The sequence below is a fragment of the Scomber scombrus genome, chromosome 24 (genome assembly GCF_963691925.1).
Source record: "Scomber scombrus chromosome 24, fScoSco1.1, whole genome shotgun sequence".
In the NCBI taxonomy this organism is placed as follows: domain Eukaryota; kingdom Metazoa; phylum Chordata; class Actinopteri; order Scombriformes; family Scombridae; genus Scomber; species Scomber scombrus.
Window position 1 is genome coordinate 2,812,788 of NC_084993.1, and position 16,232 is coordinate 2,829,019.

The window sequence follows — 16,232 nt, forward strand, 5'->3', positions numbered from 1 at the left end:
TGTTGTATGCTTAAGAAATAGAATCTGTACCACGCTGAGTCTTTCTTTCGCATTGCATCTAAAGGGACTACATCACAATAGGAAGTTGCTTCTTATGCATCTTTAATGTATCCTGTGTGTATTGCATCAGCCTCAGTAATGGAGATGCACATCCCTAGTACAGAGGGTTTATAGGAGAGTGTAGAAGCTATAGAGGATTAGAAAAGGAGTGAATAAGGCACAGAGGGGTTTACAGAGGCGCAGATAGGTTTTATAGAAATGTGTTTAGGGTACAGAGGGTAAAAAATGTGCATATTCTGTGGAGGTTTAGAGGTGTATTTGGAACTACTTGCAGAAGTATGTCAAAAAGGGGAAAAGTGAGTGCCGCAATTGAAGAAAAATGTTACAAGGATAAACCTAGGCTGAAGAGTGATGTGCAGAATAATGTGAAGACACAGGATTAGATGCTTGAATAAGGAGTTTTGTCCAAACTCTAATCTTCCGAATTAAGACGAAGTTCATTCTTAAAACAAGGAAAATTGAAATCGCTGGCTATCATCTATAAAACAACAACTGACAACAACTTAAGAATGACTGAAAAGTGGTGAATGTAAAAGCGATAACGATCTCAGAAGTCTTTATAAGGTAGTTTGGGAGAAAAATTTTCTTAATTATGTTATCAAATGTGACCGATCATCCCTTTTTTCCTATGAAGACCTTCAAGTTATCTCAACAAACTGATTTCTTTTCCAGAAATTGAATTTAATAGGTTGCATTAAATTTTATGTAGCAATTGTTTTTCTAAATCAACCAACATCTTTGAGTAATATTTAAAATCTGAGTAAGAACATCTGGTACTTTATTGGTCTTATTCCTGTCTTTTCCCTCTCCAACTTTTACCATTTTCTACCTCCTCTCCTTGTTCTTTTCACTCTCAGCTCTTTTTGTCTCCTCCAGATGGATGGTTAGTTTTCTCAGGGGAATTTAGTAGAAGCTGGCCTAATTTCTACGGCCTTGCACTTAGATTTAGACTCTTTGTGAGCAAGCAAACCAAATTTAAAAGTCACATCATGTTCATTAATAAAGTGGAAGGTATTTACTCTACAGTGTGTGCCTGTTTGAGGCCTGCTTTGCAACATTCCTCCGCCTAATTTGTTGTAAGTAGAAACTCAATTAAGTTTCCACGAATCTCAGAGAAGCTGCATTATGTACCTGTTACATGGTCACGGAGTTGTGATGTAATTTACTGGACCATGTGATCCTGGGACGGTAATGTGCAGAGCAAAGAAAGAAGCCATCAAATGACTGAAATCCAGCCCAAATTTCGGGCGGAGGTTGATTCTTGTGCATAACTCCATAACCTCGTTATTCTTTCTGTCACTCTTTTTAAAGACAGGACTGAAGACTGACACAGGAGATTAAAGTCAAGATGGTGGAGGCCTACGACTGTACAGAGTGTAAGGAGTCCCTGTATGGGCAGAAGTACATACTGAAGGATGAAAGCCCATTCTGCATAAAGTGCTACGAGGCACTTTATGCCAACGACTGTGAAGTGTGCAAAAAGCTCATCAGCTGCACCAGCAAGGTATCTTCTTTTTTTAATCAACCGGTCATCAAACTTTGGCATAACCAGTTTTTTAGCTTCAAATCTTGCTTAAATGCAACCTCAAGCTTAACATACTTGTTTCTTGACACCATGGTACAATTGTAGTTGATGTTCTTTGAATGTTGAGTGCAACACCAAAAACTACCCTGTAATGTGAGTGGAAATAACCCTAGCTATCACCAAGATACTCATCAACAATTCAACCAAACAAGGAGGTTTTGGAAGAAGAACTAAGAAAATAGCTCATATGACTCATGCTTCAATAAAATGGCAGTTTTCTTTTTTTTTTGAGATATGGTTATTGAGAGTCAAGCTCCACTCTTTGACGCAGGTAATGTCATTACAAAGGAATCCAGCCGTCGAAATAATAGCCCTGTTTTATGTCTAAAAGTGTGGAAAATTGAAAACAGCAGAGGTAGTTAGTTGGTATTTAAATGCTCTCTTTTCTTGGTGCTTTATGACGAACTATAGCACATTTTTGAAGTTAATCTAATTTCACACCAAAGCCAGAGAACATGACGCCTATTCTATCCACCTTGCTAATTTAAGAGTCACCCTTCTGATCCTCAACTGAACCATTAACTCTCCTTTTCACCCTCTCTGCAGGATCTGTCGTACAAGGACCGCCACTGGCACAGCGAATGCTTCCTGTGCATCAAATGCCAACGATCTCTCGTGGAAAGGCCTTTTGCCACCAAGGATGACCTGCTGTTGTGCACCGATTGCTACTGCAATGAGTACTCCTCCAAGTGCCATGAGTGCCTGAAGACCATCATGCCAGGTGAGGAGGCCACGATTGAACTCGGAGACGAAAATGGCCTCAATTACAACCAATATAATGTAATTTGAGCAAAGTTAGGGTTGTTTGCGAAGATAAATCGGTTACATAATCAACACAATCCCCACAAAAAAGCTAAAGATAGAAGATTGAGACAGTTATATGTGGGGCTTTTGGACTACCAATGCCAAGAAGGGGTCATTGATTAGAGTAGCACTTTAATTTGCAATAACATTTTGCTATAAAATAAATAAACCTCTTTTTTAAGGTTTACATTGATCTGATCAGCATTCAGATAGTGGGATTTACTGTATAGGCAACGTGAAAAGACAGGCCAACTGGACAACTTCCAAATTGATTATGCATGATGATGAAGGTAGGCCTATGTGTTATTATTGGGTTTCCGCAGCTATAATAGCTTTAGCGAGGTAGACATTACCATAAGGAACAGCCTGGTGTTACATCAGCACCACATCGTTGACATGCAGGTTAAATTGAAAAATGACATTTGTAAGGGTTAGAACTCCCTCACCTCCTTCTTGTTCCCTCTCCTTCTCCTTCTTTCCCTCCCCCTCTCCCCTCCCTCCACCCAGCAGGCTCTAAAAAGATGGAGCATAAGGGCAACAGTTGGCATGAGAATTGCTTCACCTGCAACCGTTGCCAGCAGCCCATTGGCACCAAGAGCTTTGTCCAGAGGGATGCCAACAACTACTGCCTGCCCTGCTATGAGAAGGTGTTTGCTCTGCAATGTGTGCAGTGCAAGGAGGTACAGCAATCCATTGGTTCTGTTTAATGTTCTCTAGTTGCCTTTAGCTACTATAAAGATATATATTTTGTCTTTAACGTAGATTTTTAATCAATACATTTCTGCTAAGGCAACTGATTTTGTTTTTACTTATTGCTTGTGAAGTTACACAGAGGTCTTTAATGATTCCCCCCCCCCCCCATCCTTCACATAGCAACAAGATCAATATTCTTCTTTAAAAAGTAATTTAAGGGTCAATCGACCTCTTAAACCATTTTTCCTCAAGTAACTTTAAGTTAAAGACAAGCTCAGATAGATAGATAGATAGATAGATAGATAGATAGATAGATAGATAGATAGATAGATATATAGATAGATAGATAGATAGATAGATAGATAGATAGATAGATAGATAGATAGATAGATAGATAGATAGATAGATAGATAGATAGATAGATAGATAGATAGATAGATAGATAGATAGATAGATAGATAGATAGTAGGATAGATAGATAGATAGATAGATAGATAGATGCACACATGCACACATACAAATGCAGAAAAACACTCACAGGATACAACACATTGAAGTTACATGATGCTTGTATTGAATCAAATGTTCAAACCCAGGTGATCATATTTTGATAGCTTCACAATCCTATTAAATGGAAATATTCGAGATGTCTAGACACTTTTCTCCCTCCAATACAAACCACATTTGTTGTAATTAAAGTTTTAGGATGTTTTGGCTGGAGTTTAAATTAAGTTTTGATTCTGGAAGTTAAAAAGTTCACCCAACAGTTTATTTTACTGTACAAATCACCGTCTGATGGTGCAGTCAGGGAACAGATGGTCAGGAATCTGAGACGTCTTTATGTGCTTGAAAACCTTTTTAAGCAGTGAGACAGCATCTGCCTCTCCTGACAGAGTCGGCAAACGAACAGCACAAAAAAAAGGATCCCATATGGGAGCTTGTTCTGCAATGTTTTAGGCTTGAAAACTGTGGTCTCACTTTCTATGCTCAGGTGATTTATTTTAAATGTGTATCTGACAAAAACTGCATTGAGTGGAACCTTGGAAACATGAGTCTGTCAAAAAAACTTTAGGTTAATTTAGTACATTTTCTGGATCTTTCAACCACATTTTAAGGTGTTAATCAGTAAATACAGTTTGCTTAGTTATCAGGAAGATCGCCCAGATTACCTCAGACGATGGATGTGAAAGACAACCACTAATAAAAAACGTGAAATGTGGTTGAAAGCTCTTAAAAAGCCAATAAGCTGCCCCTTAAGTTTTTTATGAACCTGCATTATCTTGTTTACCTATCTCAAAATGCTGTATGCTCTACTGTTTGTCTCTATAGCACAGTATTTACTTACTTAAGCCTACATAAACTTGATCATGCCCTTATTTTACAGTCATGAAATCAGTCAAATATTAACCCACATGACATATGGTCTGTATCTTTCAGCCTATCACCACCGGAGGAGTGAACTACCGTGACCAGCCCTGGCATAAGGAGTGCTTTGTTTGCATTGGATGCAAGCAGCAGCTGGCCGGGCAACGCTTCACCTCCCGGGACGACTTCGCCTACTGCCTCAACTGCTTCTGCAACTTGTTTGCGAAGAAATGCGCCTACTGCACCACCCCTATCAGCGGTAACTGTCAGCCTCACCAGGATAAATCACCAGAAATCAAATCACCCTCACCTTTAATGGAATCTTTTTTAGACTAACGAATCTTTCATCTCTTAATTTTCAGTGCAAATTATGCCCATGAAAAAACATCATGTCGTAAAATCCAACATTTCATAAACTGTGCCATTTTATTGCCAGACTGCAATAATATCATGAGTAGATTTTTGCTGGCTTCCAATGAGGTATCTTATTGACTAATCTTTCTGAGGCAGGGTCATGTGTAGTCTAGCCTGACTCCAGACTTTTGTATTTCCGCCCACATTTGTTTGATTAATTTAGTCATTTAACAGAAAAGTCATTCTTATTATCAGAATTAACTCCATAAACTGTTTCATTGTTGGTTGTATACCATACTATGTTCAAGGAAGCCCTACTGTACATGTGCGTTTTTATTTAGGCCTTCAAATTGAAGTTAAATTAGGAGCTAATATTTGAATTTTACATACCAAGAAAATGATGAGAGACAACTCTTACTCTTGATTATAGGAATTTCAGTCCAGCTGAAATGTCATTAAGCGTGTCAGAATTCCTAATTTGTCCTCAATAAAAACCCTGTCAAAACAAATTATATTCAGCACTATATCGTGAATTTGAAGAGGTTGTATAGACAGAGGAGTTCTCACTTCAAAAGACAACTTTAACCTAGGCTGAACCTTCCCCAGATCATATGCTTCCCCTCTGCATCCTGTGTATCCAATCACTGTCAATTGAGTGAAATTCAAACACAGGGAGTCATAAATATTCTAGATGTCTTGTGCATGATTTTGGTGATCCAATCACCATCAATTACAGGGTTATTAAATTACGGAGATCATGGGACTCTTCGGGTTATTGTGTCCCTCTTGTAGGTTACTTATGGCTCGTCTTTTTCTTGCTTTTGTCTCAGGTCTCGGGGGCAGTAAGTACATTTCTTTTGAGCAGCGCCAGTGGCACAACGACTGCTTCAACTGCACAAGATGCTGCGCGACTCTGGTTGGCCGAGGTTTCCTGACGTGCAAAGAGGACATCCTCTGCCCCGACTGCGGCAAAGACATGTGAGCGGGTCACCAAGCCGGAAAAGAGTGTGTCTAAGTTGGCTGCTCATCCAAAAAAGCAGCGGCGTAATTCTTCTAATCTGACTTTTTTCTGCATTATTTGTATCATTTATTGGTTTCTGAGAGATGAACTAGTTCTTACTGCTAAGAACTTGCTTGCATGCACTTACAGTACTATGAATGAGATGAAGCAATCATTCAGCAATGTAGGTTTTCTGTTTTGAAGACTTTATAAGATACTCTAATGACAGGCAGTAACTACAATATAGTTTAACAACAGAGTAAGTCATAGGTTTTTGTGGTTGTATGTAAAAAAAATACCAAAGAAAAGTGAGATTTTTACAATTGTGTACATCTCATTTTGGAATAAATCTTAAAAAGAGCATGATAGATATTTTAGAGCTTATTAAACTTGTTTAGATTGATGATAATGATGCTTATTCTTGACAGAGTTAATATAATTTAGAATAATAATACTAATATATTGTTGTTTGCTCTAATACATATATTCTGTTTAATATATTTCTGTGTGGATTATATGATGATTGCTTATTGCATTTCAGCGATACAACCTGTTATGGAAACAACTATTTTTGTGTAGAAACTGAGCCACTCCAGTCTAAATGAGCGTTTAAGCCATCGTGTCACATAAATGGTGACAAAAATTATCAAGTCTATTGGTAAAAGTATGAAACCACATTTGAATAACATTTGTTTAAATCCTGCACTTTTCTATTAAGGAAGACTTAAGTGTTAATCAGCAGGTTGTGAGAAAACTAACTTGTCTATCTTGGTATGTTGGTAGTTCATTAATAAATGCTGATATGGCTTCTGACTTTATAATATGTCGTTAAGATTGCACTTATAGATGTCATTAATAGAGTTTTAATCATTGAGTCTGCTGTTGTAACTGTTAATAAGATGTCAATAAATGGGTTTCGGTCCACATCGTCTGCAGCTTGTTTCTTTGTTTTCACCATCTTTTAATTTCTCCTTATAAAGAAGGTATTATTAGTGATTGGTATTAAGTAAGGACAAATTAGAATATTGTAAACTATCAAATATTAGTATGAAATTACACTCTGCTTAAAGGTCTTTGTACACAAATATGCAGTGAAATGCACTTTAAGCCCTCCTAGATTAGCTCATAATGAACACAAATAATAGATAAAACAGTAATAGTAGAATATATATAAACAATATTATAATAATATAGATGAATAGATAATGTAAAACAGTTCAGGGATCTGCAGCATGATAGTGATTGTGATTAAGATTGCTCACCTTCAGCAACACCAATAAGATAAGATAAGATAAAATGGGAGAAATTAAAACTGACACAGCAGTACAGTGGAAAAAGGTATTGCAAGGGTGAAAGTAAACAACATAAAATATTATATACAGTAAACAATCTCTATGTAAATAAATCTGCCATATATAAATGTGCAAAATGCAGAACTGAAATTATATAATATGACACATATTATATATGTTCTTGGGATTTGCATAGTAAAACATGTTTCGTATTCCCAGCAGAATAAAGAAAAGTATCAAATATTAGTATACAATTACACAGTGCTCAAAGTCCTTTATGGGGCACGTACACGAACAATCCAATTAACTTATAACTGAATAAAAAATAATAGATACACTAAATACATAAAAAACACTAATTGTAGAATAATATATTTTAAAAATAATTTAATAATATAGATGAACAGATATTATTCGCTATTAATACTGCTATTACTGCCTCTGATATTGATATTCAGTTGAAATTTTTTTTAAAAAAGTTTGTTTTTTTCTTACAGAACAGCTCATGAGTGGAATAAAATCCCACAAGATGTTGATTATGTGATTATCAGGACATTGTGTATTGTATTGATGATTAATTATTTTATGTGATTAATATGATGATGATAAATTCGATTATGTGCATGGCCTTGCTCTTTCTGGCAGGGGGACTGCCAATGGAAACTCGCCTTTTGGCTACAATTCACAGAATTGTGTCAGGAAGGAGATACAGGAGCATTCGGAACAAGGACTTCTCGATTACAAAACAGCTTCTTCCCATCTGCTGTTAGACTACTGAATGCACAATAATCACTGACTGTTTGTCCTCCCCACTATGCACTTAATTTTAAAACTAACTTTAGCACTTAGTATTTATTAACTATTTATGGAATATATATTTACATAGTGTCTTAATTTTAAACTGACAATTTGAATGTTAATTATTGCACAGTTCTCTTTTAACTCTTTGAAGTGTTTTTAACGTATTTGGTTTTTATGTACCTGCATAAGAATGACAATTAAAGTGAATATGTATTGGGTGCATTAACTTTAAAAAAAAAAAATATATATATATATATATATATATATATATATATATATATATATATATATATATATATATATATATATATATATATATATATATAAATGTTCATTAATGTACACTGTCCCTCTTGAACAAATAAAGATAAACTAAACTATACTTATTATGATTTTAGCACCAACACAGCATTTGGCTTCTAAACTGAGCCAAAGATCGCCTCTATATTCACTTCGGCTGCAGTAAGAATCAGTAAGACCTCTCACTCTCACTCCATTCAAAAAAACTTCGCTCTCAATGGAATGCCGACCAGCGCCACCTTCAAAATTACGTCACCCGTTCTAGAACATAGACGATCTTTGACGGAACGCGGTTTTTTTTATTTTTTTTACGGGAAGTCGGCGGCAGGTGCCACAGGAAGTGTGTGTGTGCAGCGTCTTGGTACATCCCTGCCTTTTTTTTCTGTGCAGAACAAGGAGGAGGCTAACGGCATCTTTAAAATCACAGCACTAAAAAAAGAAAGAAAGAGAGATAATGTAAGACGTGTGTCCTGTTTTTTTTGTTGCAATAGATTATGTTGGTTTAACACTTTAAAAAAAAAGGAGCGTGGTTTTGGCGCAGAGTGAGATTAGCGCCATGGAAAAGCTACTGCGGCAGCTAGCGAGGCGGCTAACTCATGTAGCAAGGCTTTGTTAGCTGCATTGATGTGTTAAATGATGCTGTGGAAAACACCAGAAAGAAAAGCTTATATCGTGATTGTGTTGCATACATATTTAAGCTAGACAATGTGTGTGTAGTGTGACTATAATCTAGATTTTTAATGACACATCTGCACCCTTTATTCTGCCTTTTTAAAGGAGGGAAATGTCAGTTAAATCAGGTTATTTGCACATATTTACACTTTATTTGGCTTCTTACACATGCAAAATGAGTGTTGTTTATAGCTAATTGTGTTTTTAAACCTTTTTTAATGTATGCCGGCTTATTTCGAGGTGAAAATAGTGCACACAGGGGGCGCTATTGTCTCCTTGAAGCCAAACCTAATTAGAAAAATGACATGTTTAAGCTTGCATTGCTTTAAATTCATTGTAAACTACTTATTTAACATGTTTCACCAACTTTTATTGTTGTTTTATGTTGTTATAGTAAATTCGGCAGTCATACTTTGAACTAAAAAGCAAATTTATACCACTTTAATGTTAATTTGTGCACACAGTTTCATTGAAGATGCTGGGTGAAAAAAAGAGTGGGTATGCCATTTTCTGACATTTCACAAGCAACAAGTGCACCTTCTTTTTTTTTTTTTTTAAGTTTAGGATGTATAAGTTGAAAAGATATTACTGCTAAGCTTGAGGTAAGTGTTTGTGTCTTTACATTTTTTTCTTTCTGGTCATCAGATCTTTAGATATGTCTTCAACTGAAATGAGTGCAGCCGTACCCAACCATCGAAGGACCAAGCCCGGAGGTAAAAGACTTGACAGCTTTGTGAATTTAGAGACAAAAATACTGCAAGTAAAAAAATAGGCAAAATGTTTGAATGCATTTCCCAAATAAGTCCAAAGCACTTTTAACACATTTGGATACTAAAAGCAGAATATATATTCAAGCCAATGTAGGAAAACTAAATAGAAATGGCTTAATTTAAGTTTGTGTCCAGCTTTGCACTTAAAGAAGAGAATACACAATACAAGAAAAGTAATGCATGCAGATTTATTTGAAATTAAGAAAAAAGAAATGTGCAGAAGGAGTAATAAATAAATAAATATAAAATAATAAATAAATACAAATAGATAAATTATAATAGCTAAATAAAAACATAAAAACAAAGAAAGGTGACAATGTATAGTGATAGTCAGAGCGGCTATGATGCTGCAATAATTAATTCTCTGACTTTGTATTTATAATTATGGATTTTGCAACTTCAAATGAACTACATTGAATACATACTGTAGTTCCTGCACGTGATTAAGCATTAGTTTGCTTGAAAATGGAGCCACGTCTCCCGATTCCATTACAGGCATAAAGCCCGGAGCGGCTGCTAACAGTGGCGTGACTGGACCGACTTCCCAGATCCCAGGTCTGTGCCAGACCGCTGACACGGCCGTCGGCCCGGCGGAGAGGATCAGCGGACGCCGAGTCGGGATTTTCGAGTCAGACTCAGATTACACCAAGCTCGCCAAGGGGGGCGGACATAAAGGTGACGCTTCATTTCATGTTAAATGTTTAATTTAGGTGTTTAATGACAGTGAACTCAAATACTTACGACACATTCATTTATTATCATATTAGATATTTTTGGATTGAGCACAATAAATACATGAATACCAGTTTATTTTGATTCTGCTTCAATATTAGGGAACATTTTGAATATTCAGTTATTTCTATTGTAATTTCTTGTTTTTTTTTTTACATTAAACTTGTCTCTACTTTTGCATGTTTAATTATGAATTAGGGCCTGACCTATACTGGACTTTTGGGGCAATATCGATATTCTGATATTGATATATTACCTGATAATTTTATATATAAAGAATAATACATAGACATATATATTTTTTGCAATAATTCCTCAAACACACATGTGACAAAGATATGTAATGAAGGCGATGATATTTTACCATTTGATAATCACTGAAACAGCAAACTTCACTGTGAATTTAATGATTATAAATAACAAAAAACACATTTAACATAAAAAACCCAACATTGAATTAAGAAAAATGATCAAATATACATTAAATGCTGCAGATATAACTTAAAATATTGGCACATATTAGACCACACACATGCTGATACTGAGTTTATCATTCAAGCAAATTAATATTTATATTTTTTATTGTAATATCTTGTTTTTCTACATTAAAATCATCTCTACTTTTGCATATTTGATGATTAAATCTGACTAACCTGCCATTCAGACTGCATCCTAACTGTGTATTGGAATCACATTTTTGAGGATAAAAACCATCCCAGCTCTTTCTTTGGCTCAAAGCTTTGAAATGCAAAGCGGCCACAACACACGAGAGAGGAAATCCTTATCCCACAAATGTTTATTTTAAAGCCTTGTGGGGAAAATATAGATGAATTAAACTTCTGAATTCAGTTATCAGAGGGGGAAACTGAGCAAACTCACATTTTCTGTTCTGTAGTAGCAACACTGGCAGAATACGCTTTTAAAACATTTTATATTTGGGTCTTTCAGCCTCTGAGCTTGAGTAGGCTGCAAGTTGAAGTATTGCAGCGTTGCTTTTAAAGGTGACATATGATGCATCATGTTCTCTGGCAGCTTGAACATTATGCCCCCCTCTCTCTCTCTTCTCACCCCTTCTCTCTCTCCTCTCTTCTCACCCCTGCAGGGCTGTTGAGTCACGATCTCGATGTCGATGTCGAGGACAAACCAATGAAATCCTACAATCCACCCAAGTGGTTTGGAGGTGATGAGTCAAAGAGGTAAAGAAACGCCGCTCAGACAAACGTGTAAAGATGAAGAAGATGCGTCACCATGTTTTTTTTTATCTTAACGACAAATGTGAAGTTTTAACACACACACACACACACACACTCTCTCTCTCTCTCTCTCTCTCTCTCTCTCTCTCTCTCTCTCTCTCTCTCTCTCTCTCTCTCTCTCTCTCTCTCTCTCTCTCTCTCTCTCTCTCTCTCTCTCTCTCTCTCTCTCTCTCTCTCTCTCTCTCTCTCTCTCTCTCTCTCACTCTCCCTCTCACTCTCCCTTTCTTTCTCTCTCTCTGTCTCTCTCTGTGTCTCTCTCTCTCTCTCTCTCCACACACACACACACACACACACACTCTCTCTCTCTCTCTCTCTCTCTCTCTCTCTCTCTTTCTCTCTCTCCACACACACACACACTCTCCACACACACACACACACTCTCTCTCTCCACACACACACTCACTCACTCTCTCTCTCTACACACACACACACACTCTCCACCTCTCCACACACACACTCACTCTCTCCACACACACACACTCACACTCTCTCTCCACACACACACGCTGTCAACCTTGAGCCTATGACATCACTGCAGAGGATTAAAACTATGATTATTATTTAACAACAAAAAAACGGAGCTACATAACAGAAAAAAAATCAATATTTTAAACAACCGAATCTGATTTTTCTGGATAAGTCTCCGTCCTCCTTCCCTTTTTTTTTTTTTTTTTTTGCCAATTGCCAAAAATAAATTAATTAAAAAAAAATTGCCCACATTGTGATGAATGGCAAGTGGTAATTTCACGTCCTTTGTCACCGTGGTTTTGTACTTGCAGCGGAGGCAAAGCAACATCTCCCGGCAAGCAGCTTCTGACTGCACCGTTTGGCACTGATAACGGTTCGTCCTGGGAAAAAGAGACTGATAGATTTTCCCCTGATAAGGAGAAGGTGAATCGATCAAAAAAACACCCTCACCCCCCCACCACCTCACCCCCCCTTAAACATTGATGCCATTATGCTGGTGTCTTCCATCCTTTTTATATCTTTTTATATCATCGCCCTCTCTTTATTTTACCTGAGTTCGCTCTTATCATCGCATTTTGGTTCATTTTCGTATCCCTGTCGGCGCTTTTGTTGCCTTTTTTTTATTTATTATTATTTTGGAAATGCTTCAGGTAAGTAAAATATGCTGCATTGAAAGGATCTGCTATACACTAATCTTTAAAAAAAAAAAAAAAAGTAGTCTTAATTTTCATTTATTGAACACTTGTGAAATGGAGGCTTTGCCAAAAAGGTGTATCATTATAAAAATAAGCAAATAAGGATTAAAATATAGATGTATAAGTCCTCTAAGTTGTTCTAAAGTAGCTTTTTCTTTTTAAAGTATATTGAAAACAGTAAATCAATTAATATGTAAATGACTGTGGGAGATAATCCTACATGTCAGATTAAGTTTTTTAAAGATTATTTGTGCCATTTTTATTTCCACGCCAGTTTCTTCAATTCTTTTCCACTGCATGACTTTTTCTTCCATCATTTCATTTCACATTTGCCAACAAAGTAAATGAATCTTGCAGAAAAGTCACAACTATCCACCTTTTTATTTTTTGCTTTATTGCGCAATAATAATAATAATGTGGCTCTTTCATTCAGATTATACAGTAAAAGTGATTTAAAAGCATTAATTGAATGTAAGTTTGGTTCAATCTTGCAGATGTCCCCTGATGGCATCGCCTGTGATATGGAGGGTCTGTCCATGACCAACAAATACAAGAGAACGTGAGTGAATCCCATCATCATCATCATTATCTTCATCATTTATCTATAATCAATAATGTAAGCCTTTTAATTTAATTAGTAGTGTATGTAGTGAAGTCGTCCCGTTTTGCTTCTGCAGGTGTTTCGAAAAGAAGGCTCCGCCGGTCAGCATGACCAAGCTGCTGAGTCACGGCTACGTGGAGGAGAAGAACAAGTCTCCCAACGACGACGACACTTCAAGTACGATATAGTAGCTTTCTTTCCTTCCTCTCTTTCCTCTCTTTCCTTCCTTCCCTCCCTCCTTTCCTTCCTTTTTCCTCCATCCCCATTTCTTCCTTCCTTCTGTCCTTCCTTCCTCCCTCCCTCCTTCTCTCTTTCTTTCCTCCCCCTACCTTCCTCCCTTCCCTCTTTCCTTCTTTTCTCCTTCCTCCCTACCTTCCTTCTCCCTTCCTTCCCTCCCTCCCTCCTTTCCTTCCTTCTTCCTCCATCCCCCTTTCTTCCTTCCTTCTGTCCTTACTTCCTCCCTCCCTCCCTCCTCTTTCTTTCCTCCCCCTACCTTCCTCCCTTCCTTCTTTCCTTCTTTTCTCTCTCCATCCTTCCCTTCCTTCCCTCCCTCCCTTCCTTCCTTCTTCCTCCATCCCCCTTTCTTCCTTCCTTATGTCCTTCTTCCCTCCCTCCCTGCTTCTCTCTCTGTCCTCCCCCCACCTTCCTCTCTTCCTTTTTTCCTCTGTCCTTCTTTCCTCTCTCCCTCTTTTCCTTCCTCCCTCCCCTCCTACCTTCCTTCTTTCCTCTGTCCTTCCTTCCTCCCTTCTTTCCTTTCCTCCATTTCCTCCCTTCCCTGGTGTTAACGTCCGTCTTGTTTTCCAGGTGTGACTTCGGAACAGACCAGCACCGTGGCGACGGAGGACGCGGATGCGAATGATCTGGAGTAGAGAGCGAGGCGTTACAGGTGTTCTGGTCCTGAAGGAGGAAACTAAAAGCAAAGGGGGAAAGGGAAAGGGGGGGGGGTCTCGTCCTAACACTGGTTCACTGGTGTCACACAAATCCACCAACAACACCACCCCTCTCTGGATTCACTCACATTTAGTGTAGATCCACTGACTGTTAGGTTTTTGTACTTCATGTTTATGCAAAGGTACTGTGTCCTTCTCTATTTATTTGCTTTAATTTGTAAAAAAGAAGAATAATTAATTAATTCACGCAGGTTTTGTTGAGTAGATGTGTCGGTGCTCGCTGTGGTTTCTTTTAATTATAATATTGTCGTTTCCTCGATTTGAAAGACGAGCTGTGAGCAGGGAAGGAAACTAACATTTTATATTTAAAAGCCAGATTTATCATCATCATCATCGTCACTGCATCTGGCTGCTGGCTGGTGTTAGTTTCCTACTCTGGTTGTATGAAGATCAAGTAAAGACAATTTATTTTAATTAAAAACAAACAACAACGTGATTTGTGCGTACGAATTGTGGTTCCAGTGACGTGAAATATTACTTGTTTCGATCAAGAGCTCCTTCGCTCTGAAGGGATTTTTTTGTTTGTTTGGTTTTTTTTTTTGTTAAGAGGTTTGTGTGTTTCAGCAGACAAGCAACCCTGCAGCTGTGAACACACATGCTGAATAAATGCACACTGATGGCTACAGCTGCCGCATTTTAGTTAAAAAAAAGGGGCCAAAAGTGATTTTTTTTTTTTTTTTTTTTTTTGTTGCTGTTCTGCAAAAGGTGTCATCTTCCTTTTATATCTCTCATCATCGTCTGTTGTTTTTTTGGAGGGTGCATCTCCTCTTCAAGAAACCATCACTGTTTATTATTAATTAGGGTAAAAAAAGCTCATCTGCGAAATCAATAAACCGTTGCCAAGTGTTTGATGCCGGCCCAAATGTGTCAGCAGAAGAAGAAGCCATGCATTCTTCCTTTCTTTTTCTTTTTCGCCAAAGCAACTCGTGCAAAAACAGATAAGATATTTAAGAAAAAAATGCTCCACCTTCTGCAGACTTGACAAGCCTAAAAAAAAAATGAAAAAAAGTCCACTCCACTCCCAGTGTAACCCCCTCCCCCCTCCTCCCCCTCCCGAAGTGAAGATTTAAAGGCAGTCAGGTTGTTTTAAAATAAAAAGTGAGTTCTGAACATGCCAACCAAGCAAGTTTTATCCCTGCTCCAGCAGTGTTTCTGACTTAGTAGACGTCAATAGGAGAACTTTAGTGTTAGTGCACAGCCTTGGTCACGCCACACACAAAAAAAAACCCTCCTTCATCTCATCTACACATGTTTTTATCAAGCTAACAGGAGTTTATTCAGTTCAGGTGAGAGAGTAGTTACTGCCGCAACAATTCTGTATCTATTTAGAATAAAAACTACATTAAAAAGGAGATCGAAACATGAAAGACTCCTGCAAACTTCTGTTTTTTTGTTGTTTTAAACTCAAAAATACATCAATAGTATGTTAAATTACATTCAAGACACTTTAATTAGACACAGCACACGATATATATACGACTCTTAAATGTATTTGGCTTCTTAATTTGACTGTCAGGATCTCAGAAATGTAAAGTATTTCTGAGACATTTTGATGGACAGTTTGAGTTATGCGTTTATTTATTTATCTTTTTTTTTTTAAATGTATAAAACCTGACAGTGACAGTGAAAAATCCCTAATCCTACAAGGACATTAAAATTTGAGACGTTTGACATTTAAGATTTGAGATTTAAGCCTTTTGACTTTTTTGCCCTTTTAAATCCAAACACCTGCGTAATAGTAATAAAACTCTCATTTGAAAAGAATCAACTCGACAGAAACTCTTACAGGAGATGTGTCACAAGTTTACGGTTGCAGCATACTTGTATTTAACTGATA

The 16,232-nt window shown here is 37.2% G+C and overlaps 2 protein-coding genes across 5 annotated transcripts; both read left to right on the forward strand.

Annotated features, from left to right (window-relative positions):
- The first annotated feature begins 1,365 nt into the window (after positions 1 to 1,365).
- On the forward strand, positions 1,366 to 5,924 carry LOC134006640 (four and a half LIM domains protein 2-like). Its single transcript, XM_062445582.1, has 5 exons — positions 1,366 to 1,564; positions 2,192 to 2,366; positions 2,960 to 3,129; positions 4,580 to 4,766; positions 5,692 to 5,924. The coding sequence occupies exons 1-5, from the start codon at positions 1,409 to 1,411 to the stop codon at positions 5,841 to 5,843; spliced, it is 840 nt and encodes a 279-aa protein (XP_062301566.1). The 5' UTR covers positions 1,366 to 1,408; the 3' UTR covers positions 5,844 to 5,924.
- A 2,685-nt stretch (positions 5,925 to 8,609) lies between these two features.
- On the forward strand, positions 8,610 to 14,954 carry LOC133976272 (uncharacterized protein C7orf57 homolog). Of its 4 annotated transcripts, none has more exons than XM_062414434.1 (9): positions 8,619 to 8,710; positions 9,391 to 9,424; positions 9,572 to 9,639; positions 10,168 to 10,371; positions 11,531 to 11,624; positions 12,461 to 12,572; positions 13,339 to 13,403; positions 13,522 to 13,622; positions 14,250 to 14,954. In XM_062414434.1, exons 2-9 carry the CDS (start codon positions 9,402 to 9,404, stop codon positions 14,312 to 14,314), a joined length of 732 nt encoding a protein of 243 aa, XP_062270418.1. In that variant the 5' UTR covers positions 8,619 to 8,710; positions 9,391 to 9,401; the 3' UTR covers positions 14,315 to 14,954. The 4 variants fall into 4 exon arrangements, with proteins under 4 accessions (XP_062270420.1, XP_062270421.1, XP_062270418.1 ...); XM_062414435.1 differs by having other exon boundaries at positions 8,621 to 8,710; positions 10,192 to 10,371; XM_062414436.1 differs by lacking the exon at positions 9,391 to 9,424 and having other exon boundaries at positions 8,610 to 8,710.
- Positions 14,955 to 16,232: the final 1,278 nt, after the last annotated feature.

What these genes read in the sequence shown, in the direction of transcription:
- LOC134006640 (XM_062445582.1), top strand. Translation starts at nt 1,409, where the DNA reads ATGGTGGAGGCCTACGACTGTACAGAGTGTAAGGAGTCCCTGTATGGG. An exon ending in TCATCAGCTGCACCAGCAAG is followed by an intron (nt 1,565 to 2,191) that starts GTATCTTCTTTT and finishes CCCTCTCTGCAG; the next exon opens with GATCTGTCGTACAAGGACCG. An exon ending in CCTGAAGACCATCATGCCAG is followed by an intron (nt 2,367 to 2,959) that starts GTGAGGAGGCCA and finishes TCCACCCAGCAG; the next exon opens with GCTCTAAAAAGATGGAGCAT.
- LOC133976272 (XM_062414434.1), top strand. Translation starts at nt 9,402, where the DNA reads ATGCTGGGTGAAAAAAAGAGTGG. An exon ending in TTTCCCCTGATAAGGAGAAG is followed by an intron (nt 12,573 to 13,338) that starts GTGAATCGATCA and finishes TCAATCTTGCAG; the next exon opens with ATGTCCCCTGATGGCATCGC. An exon ending in ACCAACAAATACAAGAGAAC is followed by an intron (nt 13,404 to 13,521) that starts GTGAGTGAATCC and finishes TTGCTTCTGCAG; the next exon opens with GTGTTTCGAAAAGAAGGCTC.